General features: G+C 48.6%; 1 protein-coding gene across 3 annotated transcripts; it reads right to left on the bottom strand.

The window, feature by feature from the left end:
- Positions 1-14,424: 14,424 nt before the first annotated feature.
- Positions 14,425-24,899, bottom strand: LOC142919864 (potassium voltage-gated channel subfamily A member 3-like). 3 transcript variants are annotated; one of them, XM_076062531.1, is made up of 3 exons: positions 24,851-24,899; positions 24,476-24,541; positions 14,425-16,631 (listed from the first exon to the last, which is right to left on the bottom strand). In XM_076062531.1, the coding sequence occupies exon 3, from the start codon at positions 16,607-16,609 to the stop codon at positions 15,221-15,223; it is 1,389 nt and encodes a 462-aa protein (XP_075918646.1). In that variant the 5' UTR covers positions 16,610-16,631; positions 24,476-24,541; positions 24,851-24,899; the 3' UTR covers positions 14,425-15,220. The 3 variants fall into 3 exon arrangements, with proteins under 3 accessions (XP_075918646.1, XP_075918648.1, XP_075918647.1); XM_076062533.1 differs by having other exon boundaries at positions 14,425-16,614; positions 24,851-24,893; XM_076062532.1 differs by lacking the exons at positions 24,476-24,541; positions 24,851-24,899 and adding an exon at positions 17,808-18,017.
- Between the last annotated feature and the right edge of the window lie 2,156 nt (positions 24,900-27,055).

Here is a 27,055-nt window from a genome sequence, read left to right as displayed (position 1 = left end):
TTGGGAACATGTAGACAATATGACTGCCTCTTCAGCTGCTACTATGTCGACCAAATGTAAGGAAAACCTGATTTCCAAATTTAACCTCCTCTTCAACAAAAGACCGGACCCACACACCAAAAAGTTAGACGTTAATAAAGTCGTAATTAATCGCAGTAACAGTTCTATTTCCGATGGTCTGAAATCCGTTTTAGCTAAAGGTCTAAACTTTGCAGTCACACCTAAACACATACCAGTTAATGATATAATTGCCCAAGTAGACGTTGCTCTCAGGGGCCTGGGTCACATCGCTGCAGACGTAGCAAGATCTGAAATCGCTGCAACCCTCAAAAACGCTAAGATGCCAGCTAGCAACCTCAGCAAAGATGAGCGTTTTGAATTATATAAATTAAAAAAGAGGAATGATATTGTAGTTCTCTCAGCTGACAAAGGCAATGCTACTGTAATCATGGATAAAATAGAATACAACAACAAAATTAAAGAATTACTCGACGATGGTAGTTATACAAAAATAAAAAGAGATCCCACCAACAGCCTCGTCACACAAACCAACAAAATAATTTCTGATTCAACCGCATTAATTGATCAATCTAAACAGTTTTCGTTGAAACCTTCTGCTGCCAGGCCACCAAGATTATACGGCTTACCAAAAATACATAAAGTTGATACACCTCTTCGTCCCATAGTCTCTACTATCAGCTCCCCCACCTACAAACTAGCTCGTTTTTTGTCTGAAATCCTGCGTCCTTTCACTGGAAAGACCACCTCTGCGGTACAAAATTCTACTCACCTGGTATCAACAATCAAGGGTATTTCCCTGTCCCCAGACGACCTGCTTGTCAGTTTTGATGTAGTTTCCTTATTCACCAAGGTTCCTGTACCTGACATCATTGCAATCATTGAAGACTTGGTTCATCAAGGACTAAACACTGAGGTACCCCCCCTGGTGAGACACTGTTTAACCAATACATACTTCACTTGGAATGGAACTTTCTACAAACAAACTGAGGGCACCCCAATGGGCTCCCCCCTTTCTCCAGTTATAGCTAACATTTTCATGGAGAAATTTGAGACTGACGCCATCCAGACTGCCACTCTGCGCCCAACCTTATGGAAGAGGTACGTGGATGACACTTTTGTCATCTGGCCACATGGCCGGCCTGCTCTAGACCAATTCTTCGACCACATCAATTCCATACACCCAGCCATCAGATTTACCATGGAAGTCGAAATAGATGGCAAGATACCTTTTTTGGATGTCCTAATTAAAAAGAGACCTGATGGTTCAATGAGCCACTCTGTCTACAGGAAAGCTACCCATACGGATGCTTATCTGAAACCGGATTCCCACCACCATCCATCACAGAAGAATTCTCTCATCAAGACTCTGTATCATAGAGCCCAATGCATATCCGACCAGGAACACATAAGCAGTGAACTCAAGCACGTACACCAAGCTCTTAGGGCTAATGGTTACTCCGACTATACAATCCGCAAAGCTATCACTCAAACCATGAAGAAGAACCCTCTTGAGGAGCCTTTCAAAACCATCACTTTACCCTACATTGCTGGGATCACAAAAAAGATCTCCAAAATCTTGAATAAACACAAGATCCAGGTCCGTTTCAACACATTACATAAAATCCGTGATCTGGTTCCGTCTGTAAAAGATGTGATTCCGGACATACAATACCCTGGTGTCTACAAACTAAGTTGCCTCTGTGGTAGTAGTTACATTGGAGAAACCAAACGCCATATCTCGGACCGCATTCGTGAACATAAAGCAGACCTTAAACACGGTAGGACCAACACCTCGGCCGTAGCAGATCATTGTTCTAATTCAGTAGGCTCACATGCCATTGACTTTTCCAAGACGGAGGTTCTTTGTAAGCCATCTGGCTTCCATGAGAGATTCGTTCATGAGGCTATCCACATATACAAGCACAGAGACAATTTCAACCGAGAAGATGGATTCTATCTTAGCAATCATTGGAAAGATTTGATAAATCATTTCAGTTCTTGATTGATTGTTCACGCTTACAGTGGCTTTCAGACAGCATACATAAAAACAAATTTCGTCTCCCCCCTCCTCTTTTCAAAAAATAGATGGACTAGTCCTGGGCAAACTGCCAATCGTTGCGCGTGACGCAAACGTTATTATTTTTTATATATATATATAAATAAATAAATATGCCGTTTTCGAAATAAATTTATGCAAACCGACACACCTGATGATGACCGTTTGAGTTATGGTCGAAACGTCGTGAGAATTTTTTTATTGTTTTATATATATTTTGTTATTTTGTTGTTTCTCTTCAACGTGACTTTACCGAAAAAACTAAGAATATAAATTGTACGTGATTTAAATAATATGAACAAACTGCCTTGTATTCCTGGTTCTTTCGGTAAAGTCACCACGTAGAAGGGACACAACAAAAACAGGTCCCTGCAGGGTGGGCTGGTAGGAACGCAATTTTATTACATTGTTACTTCCAAATGTTGGGTGCAATAAGACATATCAAGTCTCTGCGCTGTCTATTGCTGATTTTACACCCAACAGCATGAGATTTCACTTCGTTAAAGTATTGAAAGGGGACGGACAAACGGACACATTAATCTATTGCAGGCTGGTACACTCAGTTTACAACTTCGTTCCTACCAGTATAATAAAAATATAAAACAGTACAATTCTCACGACGTTTCGACTGCAACACAAGCAATCATCATCAGGTGTGAAAACCACAGCAAGAAAATTTGAAAAAAGTGGCAGTTATTTTTAACGATAGCACCACGGAGAGCGATTTGGCAGTGATTCAGATGGACGAGTCCATCTATGTTCGGAAAAGAGGAGGGGGGGAAACGAAAATAATGGATGCGGTCTGAAAGTCACCGTAAACGTTAAAAACAAACGCAACTTTTTTCAAATTTTCTTGCTGTGGTTTTCACACCTGATGATGATTGCTTGTGTTGCAGTCGAAACGTCGTGAGAATTTTATTGTTTTATATTTTTATTATTTTATTGTTTCCCTTCTACGTGGTGACTTTACCGAAAGAACCAAGAACATTAATCCCTGCAGTCACGAAAGCTTTAAATCAAAAAGTAAACTGCCTTGTATTTGGTTTAACACGTCGTAGGCTTTCGTGACCAATATCATCCCATAATACAGATTTTTTTGCGTTAGATCGCGTCAATATATAAATGTTGTGTCGTTAAACCTGCCACCACCCAACACAGCCAATAAGTAAGGTTTGTGACGTGAACAGAACGTGCCAATTCGTTACTGGTACAGCACATCGGTGTGTTGGAGCGCACAATCACAACATTTACAATCTGAGTACGACGTTTCGCTAGTAATTACAACAAGCCTTATCTGGCGACAGCCAGATTTGTGGATAAATCCTCCTGCTTATGCAATCTAACCCCCAAAAAACTATAAATTATGGATGATATTGGTCGCGAAAGCCCACGTGTTAAACTGACAAAACTCTTTGTTGGCGGTTCAGTGATGAGGGCGGATATGCTATAATGCAAAACAATCGTTTAATTAAATCTGAGATGATTTACAAGCATGCGTGTGACATTTTATAGCACACTATACACGGCAACATTATTATGTAAGCGTATTGCGTGTAAAGATGTGAACCATTAATTTTCATAAATTATTTTCACTTGTGCAAAACGGGAAAAAAACAGTTAATCATGAATTCATGAAATAACCTTGCCTGTAAAAATAGCTATCACAATGATTTCAATGTAATATTTGGTCATTAACATCGGCCACAATCGGAGGAAGTGGGAATATTTCTGGCTGTATAGCATTGCCACTAAAATGCAAAGCCATTCTATGGCAGTTTAGCAATGAGCAATTCCTGAAACTCAAGTTCATCCTCTTTAGGGCAATGTGTTTGACAAATGTCAGTTTCTTTGTTATTTTGTACTTGCACATCATTCCAGGTCCCTCGATTTACAAAAGGGATGCCGTTCTTAAACAAAAAAAGGACTTAAAACACGTGGAAAGCGAAACTGCGTAAATTTAACGATTTTCCCACTTTCATTTAATTTTCGGGATGCGTTTCGGACGGCCACTCCAACTCTACTCCTAACCTAAAAACAGGTCCCTGCAGGGTGGGCTGGTAGGACCAGTCTCTGCGCTGTCTATTGCTGATTTTACACCCCAACAGCACGAGATTTCACTTCGTTAAAGTATTGAAAGGGGACGGACGGACGGACACATTAATCTATTGCAGGCTGGTACACTCAGTTTACAACTTCGTTACTACCAGTAAAGTACACACCTATATCGCTTGTCACAGCGCAACAAAAACTACAATAGAGAACACAAATACCAAACAAATGTATATTAAAGTTAAAGCGAAGACGAAAAAAAATTAACCAGTTAAAAGGGTAAAACCTCTTCCTATATCTTGTTACTGGCAAATGAGGTCTCATAATGTAAATGCTCACCCCAAGCACCTCAATACTCTGATAGTGCGCTGTTTTTGAGTTGTACGCCTTTTGGCGTCTTCTGGTCCAACACCAATGGAGACTAGGCTCTAAGAAAAGCTGTCTCGGGTGTGAACCAATCAAATTCAAGGACAGTGCATATTATTATCAGAGTTGTCTCTTTTGTTTGCATTTTGACTGCTTGTGTTGTGGTTATTGCAAACATGATGCCTTGAATAAAGGTGTCAGTTTTTGTGCCAGTTAAAAGGGTAAAACTTATTACTATAACTCGTAAAAATCTCTGCATGTTGGAATGACTGGAAAGTTGACGTGCTGTAGGGATGCTGAGACTCTCTAGCGGATGGATGACGCAGCCTCACGGCCTGTTCTCGATTGATCCGGTGACACGTGCAGTGTGAAATTTCGTTCACGCGGAAAATCGATTTCGTGAATCGAAAAGTGTCCGTAATTTGTACAATTGCGTGAGCTAATTCCTTTGTCAAAGCGTTTTGCTTCCTCTCACACGGCTTAAAGGACGCGACCTGGGCTTGGCTGTTTTCACTCCAACGCTGTCCTCATGACAGCACGGTCCCTTCACCTGATGAAGGCCGCTTGTGTTGTGGCCAAAACGTCGTGATTTTTGTTATTTTATTTTTTGACCTACGTGACTTTACCGAATAGAACCAAAGAGTGATTGCGTGAGCGCCAAATGTCGTGAGCCGAACGTTCCTAAATCGAGGGACACCGGTTGTCGCAACTTGCCGTTTCTTATTCCGCTATCGTCAAATGGAACAACGGGGAAAAATGAGTCGATTGTTAACCTCCCTAACGTGTCTATTGGTACAGAACACCCTTACAAGTGTCTCTCTGAACTCGCGAGCGTGTAAGCCATACACAATGGGACTCGGACCTTGAGCATGAGGTTCTGCACCACGTGACTGGTCATAATAATCAAGAACGCGTTTTTCGCCATAGTACAGAAACACCGGCAGCGCCAAAAAAGAAATCTGCACCAAGTGGTACGTGACGGTTTTGCGAGCGCGCTTGGTTCGCCATCCCTAAGTTTCCCGCTGCGCTTTCCTGCAAATTGTATACAACGCGGTTGAGTGAACAGAACTTCGTCATGCGAGTTGGAATAAGCGAATGTATGGCTGTTTCTGCGTAGCATCACGCATGGTGGGATGCTTCTGGATACTACCCACGTGCATCAAGTCTTTGTTCAGCTTGCATACGCATCTCACATGTTATCGCGGATTGTGATTTACCACCATTTAAGTTGTTATAACGCGATGTTTCCATAACGCGCAGTTCTTCAGGAAAGCAACTACCATATTTGTTTCTATCTACGTGGCTTTACCGAAAGACCCAAAGAATAACTACCACATTATATGAGAACACATATAGCTTACAACTGTAATTGAACTCGGGCCGATGGATAAACTTGCGGTGTGGTAACTACCGTGCCACTCATGCCCCTAGTTTGCATAACAATTGCTTTTTCTTAATGTTACGTATGAATTGCTCTTACCTGGTATGAATATAATCAACACTTGATGTAATCGAGTAACAAGTTGTAACGTCCGCTACTGTCATATTATACATGTAATTAAGTAAAGGGCTGGCCAAGCGAATTGTGAGGTGCTTTGTTAATCAAAACAATCCCTAAAGATGTGGCAAGAGCCAATGTTCACGATTGTGTGGACCGGGTGAGTTTTATGCATTCTCTAATGATCTCCCATGAAACTTGGCAGCCTGAGCAATTAGCAATTTGTCACCAAGTTCCCATGGGATCGAGCGTCCCCTGCATCTTTTTGCAATGTAACAAGCTGAACGTGTGGCAGTGTTTTTTTATTCATTGCAAATGGAACAACCTGGAATCGTGAGCCTAATTAGAGCGTAACATGAGTTGAGCTCTCGATACAGACGTACGTATATTGGTATACACTCGTGACATTAAAAAGCATGACAATTATAGAGCAATAATACAATGTGACACTTCAAATGAAGAATGCATGCATTTGTATGTAATTTCAGCATGGACACAATGTAATGTAATTACGACATGGAAGCATCAACTATCTTCTTTGGTTCTTTCGGTAAAGTCACGTAGAATGAGAATAAAATAATAAATTGATAAAATAAAATAACACAATAATGTTTATAATAATGTTTATTACATCCCTGCGTATGATGAAAATGTGGTCAGGACCTAAATGCCAATTTGTCGAGATCTGCTCTCCACGAGAGGGGGCTTCAGGAGAGAATTCGTTTAGTTTTGCTGTTCCTCCGTTGAAGGAGCGCAAGGCCACAGTGATTTGCAATGTGGGCCGTAGTTTTGTCACTGGGCACCGTCTTACAGTCTTCTATTTATGATGGAGAGCTTGCCGAGAATGAATGGCAGGCCTATAGTAATAGATTTTACCCTTTTAACTGGCACAAAAACTGACACCTTTATTCAAGGTGTAGTGGAGTAGATAATGCGCATAGGAATTGGCCATGTACAGTACATACAGACAGACAAGGAGAACGGGTCACACGAGGTCGAACAGGTGGTCGAGTCGCAAGTGCTGTAAACAAACCCAAGTAATTAAGGGAGTCGTGGCACAAGGGCTGTGATTGGTCGAGAGGCTGTTAGCGTTAAGTGGTGGCGTCGGAATGTCTGATGAGGGGGACAGGTGCGGGCTGGCGGGAAACGGCCAGCGAGCCACGTGGCAATTAATTAAGGCTAATGCGAGAGGGGATAAAACGCGAGGTGGTTTGAACGGAGGGGAGTTGCTGTTGGTGGTTGCTGTTGGAGAGTTGCTGCTGGGAAGTTGTTGCTGGGCAGTTGTTGGCGAGAGGTGAAGAGATACGGAGAAGACAGCTGGAAATGTTAGGGAAGAATAGATAGAGAGCCGGACCCCAAAGACAGTAAATAGCGATAGGGAGAGTCAGCGTTAGCGGAGATAGATAGAGTCACTGTGTGTGAATAGATGGAAGTCACTGCGTGTGAAGAGATAGCGGCGATACTGTGTGTGAGGAGATAGACGATGAACCATTGTGTGTGGAATAGATAGAAGACGAACCACTGTGTGTGGAAGTGATAGAAGACGAACCACTGTGTGTGGAAGGGAAGACACTGTGTGTGAAGAGATAGGCGAAGAAGCACTGTGTGTGGAAGGGGATGCACGGACGATGCTGAAGTAAATCGGAGTGTCCGAGTTAGCGGAGCACGGAGAGAATTACTGTGTGTACGGAACGATGGAATAAAAGTGACGGCGGAAAAAGAGACGGTTGTCGTCCGAGTGAATTCACGGCACTACATTTGGTGTCAGAAAAAGTACGGAACACGCCACGATGTCAAGGAAAGCGGCAAAGAAGAGAAATGTGCCAGTGGACTCGGGCGGCGACAGCGACACGACGATTTGCAGCCCGGCCAGATGGCCGGCAGTACTCTGGACGGTGACAGCGGTTCGGGTGATGCTGAAGGCCCAGGATCGCCGGAGGATTGGCGAGTCCTCATGACCCAGTGGGAGGCCAGAATGGAGAAGTTGTCGGAGGAATTCCAGAACTTCTTGACGGAGAACCGCATTCAACTACCCGTACCGGGTCCACCACCGGAGGTTGCCGCTCAGCCGGAGCGGTTGGAAGAAGATGACGACGAAGACGACCAGTCGGAGGGACCGCCACGACGGCTACACGTACAACGATTTGAGGCCAAGGTGGGAGATTGGACGGCATTCATACGAAGATTCCGTGCGGCTTACGAGTCCCTGAAGTGGACGGAGAGTGCCGCGTTACGAGCACTGCCGACGGCATTGGATGATGACTCCTTGGCGACTTTTAATGGACTCCCTGCAGCTGTCAGAAAAACATTGGACGGTGCTATTGCAGCAATGAGGAAGGTCTACGAGCCGCGGTCGGTCGCCAAACGTCGATTTCAACAGAGGAAACGGGAGGCCATGGAGTCCCCCCTGGCATTTCGCAGCGCCTTGCTGGCCCTCGCCCAGGTTGCGTACCCGGCGATGGACGAGGAGGGCTGGGACTCCCTGCTGCAAGAGAAGATGTTACAGCTGGCAAAGGAACTGAAAGTCGTCTTGTCGCTCCCGGACAAGGATGATGACGACGACGTGTCATCGTTGCTGATCGCCAGGAACATACAATTCAACCTTGATATACGAGACGAACCAGCAGCGGCGGTAGCGCAGCCGTCGCTGACGAACCCTGCCGGGGCTGCGAGCACGGTGGCGGTGGTGGTGGACGAGGCGCCTCCGATGGCAGCGGCGGCCGGAGTGTCGACCGGAGACCGACGGCGTCGTCCCGGGGCATATGGAGACGGCGTGCATCGGACATGCTACGAGTGAGGGCGGAGGGGTCATCTCGCCCGCGACTGCTGGAGACGAAGAGGTGGTCCTCCGTGGACGCCGAACAACTACGGCGGGTGGTTCCCCCAAGACCAAGGATCCCGGGTGAGTCGAGATGCATTCAATACACGGCCACCCTATCCATATCACTCATCCGCGTCATCTCAACCGTATTCATCGGGTTCGGATAGTACGCATAGCCGGGATATGTGGGGCGCGTTGGTACATCGTGTGTTGGGGGCCGCGCCGGGATCGTCGGATGTGATGGCATGTATTCAAGGTGTTATGGTACGGGTTATTGTGGATACCGGGGCATCGGCAACTCTCATTTCGTTGCAAACATTTCGGTCGCTGCCGACGTCGCCTGGATCGTTAGCGCCAGTGGAAGGGCCATGTGTAGCGGCAAACGGGGGTAGTTTGGGCATTATGGGCTGCGTGGTTGCGACAATTCAAATTGGGGAGGTTATTGTGACAGGAAGTGTTTTGGTTTCAATGGCCTTGGCGGTACCGTGTTTGTTGGGCACGGATTTTTTGCAAAAGATGCCAATTAAGATTTCAGTGGAAAAAGGTTGTTTGGAATTACCGTCGGGGAAATGTATGAAATTTTTGGGGGCGCCTTCGAAATTTGCGGTGGCGAACGGTGTGGTGCAGGCCGTGGTGAGCCGCACCGTGCGCGTCCCGCCTGCATCGCAAATATTGGTACCGCTACGGTTAAAGGAATTGCCTTGGGATGAGCTACAGGAGGGAGTGCTGTTGACACCCTCAAATGCTGTGTCGAGAATGCCCACCGTGGTAGGAGCTTTGACCATAATACCAACTTATTGTGATCCCTTCATTCAAATTGTAAACGCGGGGCACGAAGAGGTTGTTATTCAAGGGGGCACTCTGTTGGCGCATGCAACGGGTGCGCCGGGTCCAGAAACAAAAACATGTTTTGCTACGGGGCAGGATGAAATGTTGTCAAGGGAGGAGGACGATCCGGAATGATTAAGGGATCTTTACGAACAAAACCCAGAGTTATCGCCTGTGCAACGGTCGAGATTGCATGCGTTGCTAGTGGAATTTAAGGATGTGTTCAGTTCAGGGAAATACGTGGGTCGAACGACGTTGTTGCAGCATCGTATTGACACAGGGAACGCACCCCCGATCAGGTTAAATTCGCATCGTGTAGGTCCTCTTGAGAAAGAATGTATTCGGCGATCTGTTGAAGAACTGCTAGAGCAGGATATTATCGCCCCATCGTCCAGCCCGTGGGGAGCCCCTATTGTCCTTGTTAAAAAACGTGACGGAACCATGCGATTTTGTGTTGACTATCGGAAATTAAATAAAGTTTTGGTGGCGGAAGCATACCCGCTTCCACGAATTGATGATTCGCTGGACGCCCTGTCCGGTGCCAGAATCTTTTCGACCCTCGATTTGTTGTCGGGCTTTTGGCAATTGCCCTGGATAAAGAGTCAAGACCTAAAACGGCATTTCGGACACCACAAGGATTGTATCAATTTAACGTGCTCCCGATGGGACTCCACTCAGCGCCGGCGACCTTCCAGCGATTAATGGAACTCGTGTTGTCGGGCCTGCAGTGGGAGTCATGTTTGATATATTTAGATGATGTGATTGTTTTCAGTAGGAATTTCGATGAACATTTGCAACGGCTGCGCGCCATTTTTGGCAGAGTGCGGCGCGCTGGATTGAAATTTAAACCACAGAAGTGCCAATTGTTGAGAACATCGGTGAAGTATTTGGGGCACGTCGTTAGTGCGTCAGGAGTGGCCACTGATCCGGAAAAGACGAGTTGTGTGCGTACATGGCCAGTGCCGAAAACAGCAGGGGAAGTGCGTAGCTTTGTGGGCTTTGCATCGTATTATCGGCGGTTCGTTAAGGATTTTGCCACGATTGCTCGACCATTGCATACGCTGACCGGGAAAGGTGTAAAGTTTCAATGGGGGATTGCTGAACAGAAATCGTTTGAAGCGTTGCGGGCCGCACTGGCGGACGCACCACCGTTGGGATACCCGGATTTTACGAAGCGATTTATACTTGACATGGATGCCAGTGATACGGGCATAGGCGCGGTTTTGTCACAAATGGTTGATGGCGTCGAGAGAGTGGTGGCATATGGCAGCCGGGTGTTATCGCCGGCGGAGCAAAAATACTGTGTGACGCGTAGAGAATTGTTAGCGATTGTCCATTTTGTTCGGCAGTACCGACTGTATCTGTACGGCAGGGAATTTTTGATCCGCACTGATCACGCGGCACTACAGTACTCGCTGCGCATGGATCAGCCGTCGGGGCAGATGGCTCGCTGGCTTGAGACCCTCCAGGAGTACTCTTTCACGATCCAACAGGAAAGGAACGCGCCATGTAAACGCGGGTGCTTTGTCGAGGTTGCCGCGACCGGCTGAGACGTGTCGGTGCGCAGAGGGCTCGCTGCGTTGCGGCCCACCGCTGCAATAGGTTCCGCAAATGGTCGCTGCAGCGGGTTCGGGAGTGCCAGGGATAATCCCTGGAGCAGAAATTGGATTGTTGGGGTTGTCATTGAAACAGTGGAAGCAACTGCAGGTAGAGGATTCCTCGCTGACCAGGATGAGGCTGCGTGCCTCTCGTTCAAGGGGATCGGAGGATCGCCCATTTTTGATGTTGACGGAGGGGTTGCTTGTTCGCTGGAATGTGGAAGCGCAAAAATTTTGTATTGTTGTCCCGAGGATGTTGCGGGGGAAACTCATTAACGAGATACATGAGAAATTGATGCATTTGGGGGAGAAGAAGACCGCGTTGACAGTGGGGAATGAATTTTACTGGCCGGGAATGTTTAATGATGTGAAACAGCATGTAAAAGCGTGCCAGGAATGTGCGCGGAGGAAAGCGCCGGCACGGCCATATCGTGTCCCATTGCAATCGATTCAAGTTTCGAGAGTGAACGAAATTGTGGCACTAGATATTTTGGGTCCGTTCCCCGTCACCCCCCGAGGGCACAAATATTTGCTTGTCGGGGTGGAATACTTAACTCGTTGGCCGATGGCCTGGCTGCTAGTAGACCAGTCAGCGACGTTGATCGCTGAGGCTTTCTTGAAAGGGTACGTCTTATATAAGGGGGCCCCGGAACAATTGCTTACTGACCAAGGCAGAAATTTTCATCGAAATTGATTAAAGACGTGTGTGACTCGCTGGGGACCAAAAAGATCCGGACGTCCCCGTACGACCCGCAGACTGACGGGATGGTCGAGCGGCTGCATAGGACGCTGACGTCCATGCTTTTGTCACCAAGTAAACACCGCTCAAGATGATTGGGACCTGCATGTTGCAGCGACGCTGGCCGAGTATAGATTGCCCCCGCATGCCTCAACGGGGTACTCGCCATTTTTTCTAATGTATGGACGGGAACCAGAAGCGCCGGCTATTGTTAAATTGGGAATTCGTAAGCGAGAGAAATCTACGACGGTGCCTGCTCCAATGCAGGTGGCTTTATAGACCGTCTGAGGGAAGCCCGGGAGGCTGCATTGAAAAATACGGCACGACAAGCCGCTAATGAAAGATTGTACGGCAGGCAGCAGCCACGAGAGCCGTGGAGTGTTGGAGATAAAGCCTGGTTGCACTGCCCCATGGTGCCGGTGGGAACGTCCCCGAAGTTTCACCACCCCTGGCAGGGGCCCGTTGATATTGTGGAGGTTTTACGGGATCAGAGTGTGCGAATAAAATTCGATCGTCGGACATGGTTTGTTCACCCGTCGCGCTTGAAGAAATTTGTGTTACCATATGATGCGTCATCCCCCATCCGAATGCGGCCTGTATTGGATGTGTCCGACGAACCTGTGGGGAGGTCACAAGTGCGCGTGTCCCAGAGATCTACCCCCCGTGTGCCTGCAGGATCGCCCTTTTTGGGCAGGGTTACCGACCGGACGCCGATTGAACGGCCGCAAATCCGGACCAATGGCCATCCCGACCATGAACGACGGACAGCCCCGCCAGTGGAGTGTCGCTGGGACAGGGATGGGTGCAGGGTGGAGCCCAGAAGCGCCCCTCGTTGGCGAGACGAGCGAGGCCCTCCCTTACCGCAGGGTGTCCCGTGCAGGGGAGATGGGCCGGCAGCGGAAACCCGTTTCAGGAGGAATACAATACGTTGACTTTGGGGGTTTGGGAATTCTGTATAAAGGTGTTGTGTGCGTGTCGTTGTGTGGTTGTACAAAATGGTTATGTGTTGCGAATGCGTTATGTATATATGTTTTCATCGTTCCGTCCGCTTCACTCCACTACTCCAATTCGAGTATATCGTAGCCGGGAACGGCTAGGTTCTTTCATCACGGGGGGGGGGGGGGGGGGTGATGTAGTGGGGTAAACGATACGCATAATTAAATTGGCCACATACAGTACATACAGACATACAAGCAGAGTGGGTCACATAAGGTCGAGCAGGTGGTCGAGTCACGGGTGGCGTAAACAAAGCGAAGTAATTAAAGGAGTCATGGCACGAGGGCTGTGATTGGTCAAGAGGCTGTTAGCGTTAAGTGACGGCGTCGCGAAGTCTGGCCGTTGGACAGGTGGGAGCTGGTGGGAAAATGCCAGCGAGCCACGTGGCAATTAATTAAGGCTAATTGAAAAGGGGATAAAACGCTAGGTGATTTGAACGGGGAGTTGAGTTGTTGTTGGGCAGTTGTTGGCGAGAGGTGGAGAGATACGAAGAGGAGAGCTGGCAAATGTTAGGGAAGAATAGATTGAGAGCCGAACCCAAAGGACAGTAAATAGCGACAGGGAGAGTTAGCGTTAGCGGAGAGGTAGTTACGGCGGAGATAGGTACAGGGAGAGTTACAGATAGAGTCACTGTGTGTGCAGAGATAGATAGAGTCACTGTGTGTGAATAGACAGGCAAGTCACTGTGTGTGCGGAGATAGATAGAGTCACTGTGTGTGCGGAGATAGATAGTCACTGTGTGTGAATAGATAGATAGAGTCACTGTGTGTGAATAGACAGGCAAGTCACTGTGTGTGCGGAGATAGATAGAGTCACTGTGTGTGAAGAGATAGCGGAGACACTGTGTGTGAGGAGATAGAGAGAGAACCACTGTGTGTGGGAGGAGTATGAGCGGACGGTGCTGAGGTGAATCAGAGTGTCCGAGTTGGCGGAGCCCGAAGAGGAGAATTACTGTGTGTGCGGAACGATGGAATAAAAGTGACAGTGGAAGAAAGGCGGTTGTCGTCCGAGTGAATTCACGGCACTACATTTGTATTCATTTTTTAAATTATTTTTCAATCTACGTGACTTTACTGAAAGAACCCAAGACTATAGATGTTGAAACTGTTCTCAAAGATGAGGGTGGGTGGGGGACTTCTATCCTATGACTAGAGAGACGATGTTCGTACCATTCTCAAATATGGGGGGAGCTGTCGCCTTGGTGCGAACGTGGCAGGCCATGAGGCTTGTTTTATACAAACTTCACCACGCTGCCCAGCGCAGATTGCTGACCCGTTCAGGTATCACTCGCCACAAACACGTGAACTGTGCATCGGACTCGAGCTCAGGTTGGCCGGGTTTCCCCGAGCGAGTGCAACGCCTCATCGCGTCTGCCTTCACAGCGCAGGCAACACGACGAACCAAAGTGCCACGTCGTTACGAGTTGGAAATGAATTCCCTAGCGGATAAACGTGGGGTAACATTAACCTTCATTTGACATTGCTCTACACAAGCCATTGCAGTTTGTGATAAAGCCGACATTGAACTCATCCCAGATCTGCATTAAGACTGACCACCCCACTGTAAGCCGTGAACCCGGCTGCGTTGTGGCCACAGAGGGGAAGGAATGTTCGCGTTGGCAGCCTTTGCATGGTGCGCTTGCAAAATGCGGGCGGGTGGGTGGCTTGGTTTTCACTGCGAACGTCCTTCCAAAATAACGCCACACTGACAACCATGTACACGGAAACACTTGCGTTTCGCGGACATGAAGTTGATTTAAAAAAAAAACATTCATTTTACGTCACTCAAATTTCCCACTCGACCGTTAAAGCGCAGCGACAGGGGGCGGTGGCGTGACAGGTAAGCGATGTTGGCACGCGTTCACCACAAAGCAACGCGGCACGACAGGAAGCCACTGCGGTTTCACTCGCCGCGGACGTTAGCAGGAGTTGCGTTACGTCGCTTGTTTGAAACATTCACTCAAGGCATTTCTTTTTGATGTGAAGCTTTCGTGACTGCAGAGATTCATATTCTTGGTTCTTTCGGTAAAGTCGCCACCACGTAGAAGAGAAACAATAAAATAATGAAAATATATAAAACAATAAAATTCTCACGACGTTTCGACCGCGACACGAGCAATCGTCGTCAGGTTATGAAAACCGCAGCAAGAAAATTTTAATTTTTTTATTGTTTCCCTTCCACGTGGTGACTTTACCGAGAGAACCAAGAACATCGATGGCATTCCGTGACGACTTGGAAAGCGGGGGCATCAGACATCGGCCTCGACGCCTCTTGTCGACGCAGTTGCGGTCGAGCGGCTTGCAGGAGCATCTTCACCTCGAAGGCAGCGTCGTTGCTCACACCGTGGTGCATCTCCGTGTATTTGGACCTGCCCGTGGACGGCTTCCGCCGGGCGGTCCGCGAGGCGCTCGTCGCCGTGCGCCTCGCGGCGGTAAAAGTAGTTGAAGTTTGAGACGATGATGGGCACGGGGAGGGCGATGGTGAGCACGCCGGCGACGGCGCACAGCGAGCCCACGATCTTGCCCACCGCGGTCACGGGACACATGTCGCCGTAGCCCACCGTCGTCATCGTTACGACGGCCCACCAGAAGGCGTCGGGGATGCTGCGGAACTCCGAGTTTTGTTGGTCGGCCTCGGCGTAGTAGACGGCGCTGGAGAAGAGGACGACGCCGACGAGGAGGAAAAACACGAACAGGCCCAGCTCTCTCGTGCTCGCCTTCAAAGTCCGGCCCAGAATCTTCAAGCCCCTGGAGTGCCTGGACATCTTGAATATACGGAACACTCGCACCAGCCGGATCACCTTCAAAATCTCCAGCGACGTGGCCTGCTGGCCACGGCCCCGGCGCTTGGCCATCTCCGTGCCGAGGGTAACGAAGAAGGGCAGAATGGCCACGATGTCGATGATGTTCATGACGCTTTTGAAAAATCCTGGTTTGTTGGGACACGTCAAAAACCTCACCAGCAGCTCAAAAGAAAACCAAATGATGCAAATGGTTTCCACAATAAAAAATGGATCGGTGAAAGGGCTGCGATCCGTACTTTCGACCCGCGTGTCGTTGACGTCCTTTGCCGGGAGAAAATTCCGTCTATTCTCGTCCCTGAATTCAGGCAGAGTCTCGAGGCAGAATACTACGATGGAGATGAGAATGACCAGTACGGAAACGATGCCAATTCCCCTGGCCGGGACGGAACTCTCGGAGTACTCGAACAGCAGCCACACCCGCCGCTGGAACTCGTCCGATGGCAGCGGCTCCTCCTCCTCCTCCTGGATTAAGCCCTCGTCCTCCCGGAACTTGACCACGGCCTCGCCGCTGAGCTCGAAGAACTCGATCTCCTCGCCGAACACGTCGACTGAGACGTTGGCCGGCCGCCTGAGCCGCCCGCCGGACTGGTAGTAGCAGAGGATGGCGTCGAAGCTCGGCCGGTTCCTGTCCAGGAAGTACTCGTCGCGCAGGGGGTCGTAGAAGCGCGACCTCTTGCCGGGGTCGCCCAGGAGGGTGTCCGGGAACCGCTCGAGCGTCTCGAGCCGCGTCTCGAAGCGCAGCCCCGACACGTTAACGACGATCCTCCCGCAGTCCTCGCGCGTCAGCGGCGCTGCCGTCCCGGCGCCGGCTTCGAGCGGCGCCGCCTCGTCCATGGCGTCTGGGGGCGGGGTCAGGCTGGCAGGCGGCGGATTTCGACAGCGAGAAATGTCAGTGGGTACAAAGCCACGTGGGGTAAAAAAATATACGCGGGAAATCAGCGGCGGCGGCACAGGAATGAAATTGTATGTTTCGTATAAGTAAGAGTGGCTGTAAATACTCTTTGGTTCTATTCGGTAAAGTCACGTAGGTAAAAATAAAATAACAAAAATCACGACGTTTCGGCCACAACACAAGCGGCCTTCATCAGGTGAAGGGACCGAAACGTTGTGATTTTTGTTATTTTATCTTTTACCTACGTGACTTTACCGAATAGAACCAAAGAGTATGGATCGTTGCAGTCACGAAAGCTTCAAATCTAGAACTCCATCCGTCTGTTCCTGGCCCGGCACCCTCTTGTCAAATTGTAGAACCCATTGGTGGCACCGTGAGTCAAGAAATTTGCCCACCCCTGGGTTGGACTCTCGGGCGCGTTCTGCGCTCCTCTGGCTGTCACTCGGACTGGAAGAGTCACACTCCGACTCGGTGCATCACACAGCCTTGAGAACAACGTTTAAACTATACTCTTAGCTCTTTCGGTAAAGTCACGTTGAAGAAGACACAATAAAATAATAGTTTCATATATATTATGAGACCTCCTTTGCCAGTAACAAGATATAGGAATAGGTTTTACCCTTTTAACTGGCACAAAAACTGACACCTTTATTCAAGGCATCATGTTTGCAATAACCACAACACAAGCAGTCAAAATGCAAACAAAAAAGACAACTCTGATAATAATATTGGCACTTTCCTTGAATTTTGACGTCTTCTGGTCCACACCCGAGACGGCTTTTCTTAGAGCCTAGTCTCCACTGGTGTTGGACCAGAAGACGCCAAAATTCAAGGACAGTGGATATTATTATCAGAGTTGTCTTTTTTGTTTGCATTTTGACTGCTTGTGTTGTGGTTATTGCAAACATGATGCTTTGAATAAAGGTGTCAGTTTTTTGTGCCAGTTAAAAGGGTAAAACCTATTCCTATATGTTTTATATATTGTATTATTTTATTGTTTCCCTTCAACGTGACTTTACCAAAAGAGCTAAGAATATGAATCACTGCAGTCACGAAAGCTTTAAATCAAAATTTAACGTTTAAACTATTTCGTGGAAGTAAGTTGTTTTTGCTGTTGTCAGCAGGCGCATCTCTACACACTTGCAATGTCCTGCAACAGGCGGTGGCCTTGGGCTGCGGTCGTCTTTGCAACAGAGCTGCACTAAGCTCAGTGGGCCTCCTCAGCAGCTGCTGAGACTCAAGTCTGTAACGTGGATGAAGCAGCGGTGCAGTGGTTAGAACACTGAGCCATGACCCCATCCACCTGAGTTCAACTCCCGGCAATGGATAACATCAGTGGCCAATTATATAGGAACCTTGCCCTGTTCTGTCCCACCCGACATCCCCACCACCACCACCAACATCAACATCACGACCACCACCAACCAACATCATCACCACCACCAACATCATCACCACCAACATTCCCACCACCACCACCACCAACATCATCAATCATCACCACCACCACCACCACCATCATCACCACCAACATCACCACCAACATCACCATTACCACCAACAACATCACCACTACCAACATCACCACCACCAACATCCCCACCACTGCCAACATCACCACCACCAACATCACCACCACCAACATCACCACCAACATCACCATCACCACCACCATCACCACCAACATCACCACCACCAACATCACCACCACCAACATCACCATCACCACCACCAACATCACCACCACCAACATCACCACCACCAACATCATCACCACCAACATCACCACCACCACCAACATCACCACCACCATCACCACCACTAACATCACCACCACCACCACCATCATTATCACCACCACCAACATCACCACCAACATCACCACCATCACCACCAACATCACCACCACCAACATCCCCACCACTGCCAACATCACCACCACCAACATCACCACCACCAACATCACCACCAACATCACCATCACCACCACCACCACAATCACCACCACCAACATCACCACCACCAACATCACCACCACCAACATCACCACCACCAACATCACCACCACCAACATCATCACCACCAACATCACCACCACCACCAACATCACCACCCCCATCACCACCACTAACATCACCACCACCACCATCATTATCACCACCACCAACATCACCACCACCAACATCACCACCATCACCACCACCACCAACATCACCACCACCAACATCACCACCATCAACATCACCACCACCAACATCACCACCACCACCATCACCACCACCACCACCACCAACATCACCATGACCACCACCACCAACATCACCACCACCAACATCACCATCAGCACCAACATCACCACCACCACCACCAACATCACTATCACCAACATCACCACCACCACCAACATCACCAGCACCACCAACATCACCATCACCACCACCACCACCAACATCACCACCAACATCACCATCACCACCAACATCACCACCAACATCACCACCACCAACATCACCACCAACATCACCACCACCAACATCACTACCACCAACATCACAACCACCACCATCACCACCACCACCATCACCACCACCACCAACCTCATCACCACCACCAACATCACCACAACCACCAACATCACCACCACCAACATCACCACCAACATCACCACCACCAACATCCCCACCACCACCAACATCACCACCAACATCACCACCACCAACATCACCACCACCACCAACATCACCACCACCAACATCACCACCACCAACATCACCACCACCAACATCACCACCAACATCACCACCACCAACATCCCCACCAACATCACCACCACCAACATCACCACCACCAACATCACGACCACCACCAACATCACCACCAATAACATCCCCACCACCACCAACATCACCACCACCACCACCAACACCACCACCAACATCACCACCACCAACATCACCAACATCACCACCACCAACACCATCACCACCACCACCATCACCACCACCACCAACATCAACATCACCACCACCACCATCACCACCACCACCATCACCACCACCAACATCACCATCACCACCACAAACATCACCATCACCACCACCAACATCACCACCACCATCACCACCACCATGAACATCACCATCACCACCATCACCACCACCACCATCACCACCAACATCACCAACACCACCATCACCAACATCACCACCACCAACATCACCACCACCACCAACATCACCACCACCAACATCACCACCAACATCACCACCACCAACATCCCCACCACCACCAACATCACCACCAACATCACCACCACCAACATCCCCACCACCACCAACATCACCACCACCAACATCACCACCACCAACATCACGACCACCACCAACATCACCACCACTAACATCCCCACCACCACCAACATCACCACCACCACCAACATCACCACCACCACCAACATCACCACCACCAACATCACCACCACCAACATCACCACCACCAACATCACCACCACCAACATCCCCACCAACATCACCACCACCAACATCACCACCACCAACATCACGACCACCACCAACATCACGACCACCACCAACATCACCACCACCAACATCACCACCACCACCAACACCACCACCAACATCACCACCACCACCAACATCACCAGCACCACCAACATCACCATCACCACCACCACCACCAACATCACCACCAACATCACCATCACCACCAACATCACCACCAACATCACCACCACCAACATCACCACCAACATCACCACCACCAACATCACTACCACCAACATCACAACCACCACCATCACCACCACCAACATCACCACCACCACCAACCTCATCACCACCACCAACATCACCACAACCACCAACATCACCACCACCAACATCACCACCAACATCACCACCACCAACATCCCCACCACCACCAACATCACCACCAACATCACCACCACCAACATCACCACCACCACCAACATCACCACCACCAACATCACCACCACCAACATCACCACCACCAACATCACCACCAACATCACCACCACCAACATCCCCACCAACATCACCACCACCAACATCACCACCACCAACATCACGACCACCACCAACATCACCACCAATAACATCCCCACCACCACCAACATCACCACCACCACCACCAACACCACCACCAACATCACCACCACCAACATCACCAACATCACCACCACCAACACCATCACCACCACCACCATCACCACCACCACCAACATCAACATCACCACCACCACCATCACCACCACCACCATCACCACCACCAACATCACCATCACCACCACAAACATCACCATCACCACCACCAACATCACCACCACCATCACCACCACCATGAACATCACCATCACCACCATCACCACCACCACCATCACCACCAACATCACCAACACCACCATCACCAACATCACCACCACCAACATCACCACCACCACCAACATCACCACCACCAACATCACCACCAACATCACCACCACCAACATCCCCACCACCACCAACATCACCACCAACATCACCACCACCAACATCCCCACCACCACCAACATCACCACCACCAACATCACCACCACCAACATCACGACCACCACCAACATCACCACCACTAACATCCCCACCACCACCAACATCACCACCACCACCAACATCACCACCACCACCAACATCACCACCACCAACATCACCACCACCAACATCACCACCACCAACATCACCACCACCAACATCCCCACCAACATCACCACCACCAACATCACCACCACCAACATCACGACCACCACCAACATCACGACCACCACCAACATCACCACCACCAACATCACCACCACCACCAACACCACCACCAACATCACCACCACCAACATCACCAACATCACCACCACCAACACCATCACCACCACCACCATCACCACCACCACCAACATCAACATCACCACCACCATCACCACCACCACCATCACCACCACCAACATCACCATCACCACCACAAACATCACCATCACCACCACCAACATCACCATCACCACCACCATGAACATCACCATCACCACCACCACCAAAATAACCATGACCACCACCACCAACATCACCACCACCAACATCACCATCAGCACCAACATCACCACCACCAACATCACCACCACCAACATCACCACCAACATCACCACCACCAACATCCCCACCACCACCAACATCACCACCACCACTAACATCACCACCAACATCACCACCACCACCAACATCACCATCACTAACATCCCCACCACCACCAACATCACCACCAACATCACCACCACCAACATCACCACCACCACCAACATCACCACCACCACCACCACCAACATCACCACCACCACCAACATCACCACCACCACCACCAACATCACCACCACCAACATCACCACCACCACCATCACCACCACCAACATCACCACCACCATCACCACCACCAACATCACCATCACCACCACAAACATCACCATCACCACCACCAACATCACCACCACCATCACCACCACCATGAACATCACCATCACCACCATCACCACCACCACCATCACCACCAACATCACCAACACCACCATCACCAACATCACCACCACCAACATCACCACCATCACCACCACCAACATCACCACCACCACCATCACCACCACCACCAAAATAACCATGACCACCACCACCAACATCACCACCACCAACATCACCATCAGCACCAACATCACCACCACCAACATCACCACCACCACCAACATCACCACCAACATCACCACCACCAACATCCCCACCACCACCAACATCACCACCACCACTAACATCACCACCAACATCACCACCACCACCAACATCACCATCACTAACATCCCCACCACCACCAACATCACCACCAACATCACCACCACCAACATCACCACCACCACCAACATCACCACCACCACCACCACCAACATCACCACCACCACCAACATCACCACCACCACCACCAACATCACCACCACCAACATCACCACCACCACCATCACCACCACCAACATCACCACCACCACCACCACCAACATCACCACCACAACATCACCACCACCAACATCACCACCACCAACATCACCACCACCACCATCACCACCACCAACATCACCACCATCACCATCACCACCACCAACATCACCACCACCAACATCACCACCACCAACATCATCACCACCAACATCACCACCACCAACATCACCACCACCATCACCACCTCTAACATCACCACCACCAACATTATCACCACCACCAACATCACCACCACCACCACCAACATCACCACCATCACCACCACCACCAACATCACCACCACCAACATCACCACCACCAACATCACCATGACCACCACCACCAACATCACCACCAACATCACCACCACCACCAACATCACCACCACCACCACCAACATCACCACCACCAACATCACCACCACCACCATCACCACCACCAACATCACCACCACCACCAACATCACCACCACAACATCACCACCACCAACATCACCACCACCAACATCACCATCACCACCACCATCACCACCACCAACATCACCACCATCACCATCACCACCACCAACATCACCACCACCAACATCACCACCACCAACATCATCACCACCAACATCACCACCACCACCAACATCACCACCACCATCACCACCTCTAACATCACCACCACCAACATTATCACCACCACCAACATCACCACCACCACCACCAACATCACCACCATCACCACCACCACCAACATCACCACCACCAACATCACCACCACCAACATCACCATGACCACCACCACCAACATCACCACCAACATCACCATCAGCACCAACATCACCACCAACAACATCACCACCACCACCACGACCAACATCACCACTACCAACATCACCACCACCAACATTACCACCAACATCACCAGCACCACCAACATCACCATCAGCACCACCACCACCAACATCACTAAATTCAGCTGACATAGCAAAGGGTGTTGAAAACAACACTATTTGTGTTATGCAGAAATGCATTAATTAACATTCAATCGCAACTTAGAGGTGTGAATCCAGGCTCAGATGTCCTTGAATGCTGGGATGAACAGATCCGACTTCAGCTGAATGTGTGTGCTGACTCCATTCTTATAAAGAGTTCCATAGGAAAACAAAAATAAACTATTGTTTTGATATAACCTCCGTGTTCAACAGAGTTAATATACTTTACTGCAAACACAAACTTGACACTGTCACACACTGCCATGGGTAAACAGGTGGTGGTGTGACCAGAACCATGCCTGGCCACCTTCATCTGCTCAGCATTAATTCTTCCTCACGCCACCAAATAATGAATCGAGGATCAATCAACATAGTCGAGGCTACCCGTGTCTCTGTCTCTCTCTCCCCGTGGTGAAGGTGTTCCCCTCCACACATTCAGAGTCAACAGCGGCACGCGCTTAGCGTCTTTGACCAATAGACATTGACGCACATATTGTTGGTTCTTTCAGTAAAGTCACATAGATAGAAAATAAAAATAACAGATTAAATTCAATAAGATAAAGACCACTTGTGTTGCGATCGAAACGTCGTGGGTTTATTGCTTCATTTTTAATTTTTTATTTTTCATTAAATTTATTATCTTTTATTTAATTTTCTATCTACGTGACTTTACCGAAAGAACCAAGAATATTAATTCCTGCAGTCACCAAAGTTTTAAGTCAAAACATTCACACACGTTGACAAAGCCTCACCTTGTGTTGTTGTGGGCAGGTCGCTTCTGATAACAAGAGCGGTATAGCAGCTCAAGCGGGCTTGGCCTGGTGAAAAAGAAAATAAAAACTGCGTGAATATTGACAATAAAACAAAGTTACAAAGTGGCGAGCCGGGTGAAGACAAATTAAACTTAAGCGAGATAATTAAAGTGAATGCAATCAGGCGAGGGCAGGAGGCAAGGCCCCACGTGGCTAGGCCCCGCGTTGTAAAGTTCCAACTTGGACATCGATTCCCATGCTCGCTGCTACTCAACTGACATCCCTACGAGAGAGAGCGAGGCTCTACCTTGGTAAACAACAACAAACACCACAACCACCACGACCACCACCACCACAACGATGAGAATTTCTCACCTCGGATTTCAGTGCAAGCGCGCACACGGCAGCTTCCTGTTACCTCGCGACAGCAGGAAGTAGTATGACGTCACTTCCCTCCCACCAACGGCTCTCCAACTGAATAAATTATATTTTGATTTAAAGCTTTCGTGACTGCAGTAATTCATATTCTTAGTTTTTTCGGTAAAGTCACGTTGAAGAGAAACAACAAAATAACAAAATATATATAAAACAATAAAAAATTCTCACGACGTTTCGACCATAACTCAAACGGTCATGACCGTTTGAGTTACGACGTTTCGACCATAACTCAAACGGTCATGACCGTTTGAGTTATGGTCGAAACGTCGTGAGAATTTTTTATTGTTTTATATATATTTTGTTATTTTGTTGTTTCTCTTCAACGTGACTTTACCGAAAAAACTAAGAATATGAATAAATTATGTTAATGACGCCGGCCCATATGTCGAGGGATGGGGGCGTGGGCGCTGAACCCGTCGAAATAAACTCGCGACGGCTTTAACGGACACATTATGTTAATGAGCCACCAGTCACTGGGCGTAGCTTTGCCCAAATAAGGATTGCCACTGGACCGATATCGGCAGACCCAAGCGGAGGTGACGTCACGCTCAAGAGCGCGGGGGACGGGGGAGGGGTGAATACCTTGGTGACATTACGTCAGTAGCGAGGTACACCTCCCCCTGGCGTTTCACGCTGAGGTAATGCAGAGTGGTGACGTCACAGAGTTGGAGTTTAAGTTGATTTAGATTCATTTTCCATTGCTCCTTCCCTTGGGTGTGTGAGCTCAGCTACAACAACGTGGACATTATTGAGTATACACTGTGTGTGTGTACACTGTGTGTATGTACACTGTCACTGTGTGTCGCTGTGTGTCACTGTGTGTGTCAGTGTGTGTGTACACTGTGTGTATACTGTATGTATAGTGTGTGTGTACAATGTGTACATTGTGTATGTACACTGTGTGTACAGTGTGTATACACTGTGTGTGTACAGTGTGTGTACACTGTGTGTGCACACTGTGTGTGTACACTGTATGTACACACACACAGTGTACACTGTGTGTGTGTACAGTTTGTGTCCGCATTGAACCGAACCCCCGGCAAGGCCATCTACTTAATGACGAGAGAAAATTCACGCGAAATGTCCTTTTCAATGAAGTCTTCCAGATGAAAATTGATACAAGCTTTTAATGAAGAAATAAAATCATCTAATTAAAAACACAACACAATTCAAAGATGTTTCATTTTAAAACTTCAAAACGGAGCAAGGGGTGCTTGTGTGAATTCGTCCTTTGTGTGCAAATGTTGTGACTTTCCTGGCATGAAGGCCGTCAATGTGTTGGACCCTTATTGGTGCACAGCGTCTCAACAACAGCAGTGGGGTTTGCTTCAACCGATAGGTAACGAACATCCAGACGTCAATCAGCAGGGTGCATTTATAGTCCCAGTTAGACAAAATCTACATCAACACGTAAGACAAAACTACAATTCGTGTTGTAGAGAATGTACCTCCTCCTATACGTGTAACTTTCAAGTGGTATGCCTTGTAACTGATGAATGATCCGAGCGTGCTACCTATTTCAAAGACAATGAGTTGCTCCAGATGCTTCGTGGAACACAAAAACACCGTTTGACCTGTATCACAAGAACAACGGGTCCCACCTGAGTTCTCTGTACAGGTTACTTTCAAACACACACACACACACTTTGTCCTAACATCACTTATTCAATGTTTGACCCTTACAGATCAAATGTTACAAGTATGCACAAAACCAGACAAGTATACATTCTAAATTATTGACAGGCATATTAACAAAATTGGTTTACTGCAGTGAAATATACTGCATCACGTTACATCGTATTAACAAGCTTTTAAAAAATGCACAGTCTGCTTCACAGTGTATGTAAAACATACTATTGTGTCATTCAAAACGAGTAGGCCATTGCATGCTGGCGTCTGAGTGAAAATGTAGCAAATTCTAAACATTACCTACAAACTACACAACTGAGATGACACATCAATCATCGCCCCCTACTGACAGGCTCTTGTCCACATGCAGGCCGGTGCAGGGCCACCACCTTGTGCCACACAGGGGCAGCTGCTACTTGGGGATGCTCTTCGAGTGTTTCAGACGAGGTACGACACAAAACTCCGAGTTGCTGAGGTGGTTAAGCAAGCACCATGAATGCTTGGGAGCTTATT

Source organism: Petromyzon marinus, unplaced genomic scaffold (genome assembly GCF_048934315.1).
Source record: "Petromyzon marinus isolate PM22_M1 ecotype Great Lakes invasive population unplaced genomic scaffold, UKy_Petmar_22M1.pri1.0 PM_G_Scaffold_65, whole genome shotgun sequence".
In the NCBI taxonomy this organism is placed as follows: domain Eukaryota; kingdom Metazoa; phylum Chordata; class Hyperoartia; order Petromyzontiformes; family Petromyzontidae; genus Petromyzon; species Petromyzon marinus.
The sequence above is the reverse complement of the archived record's forward strand: the minus strand, read 5'-3'. Positions and strand labels throughout refer to the sequence as shown.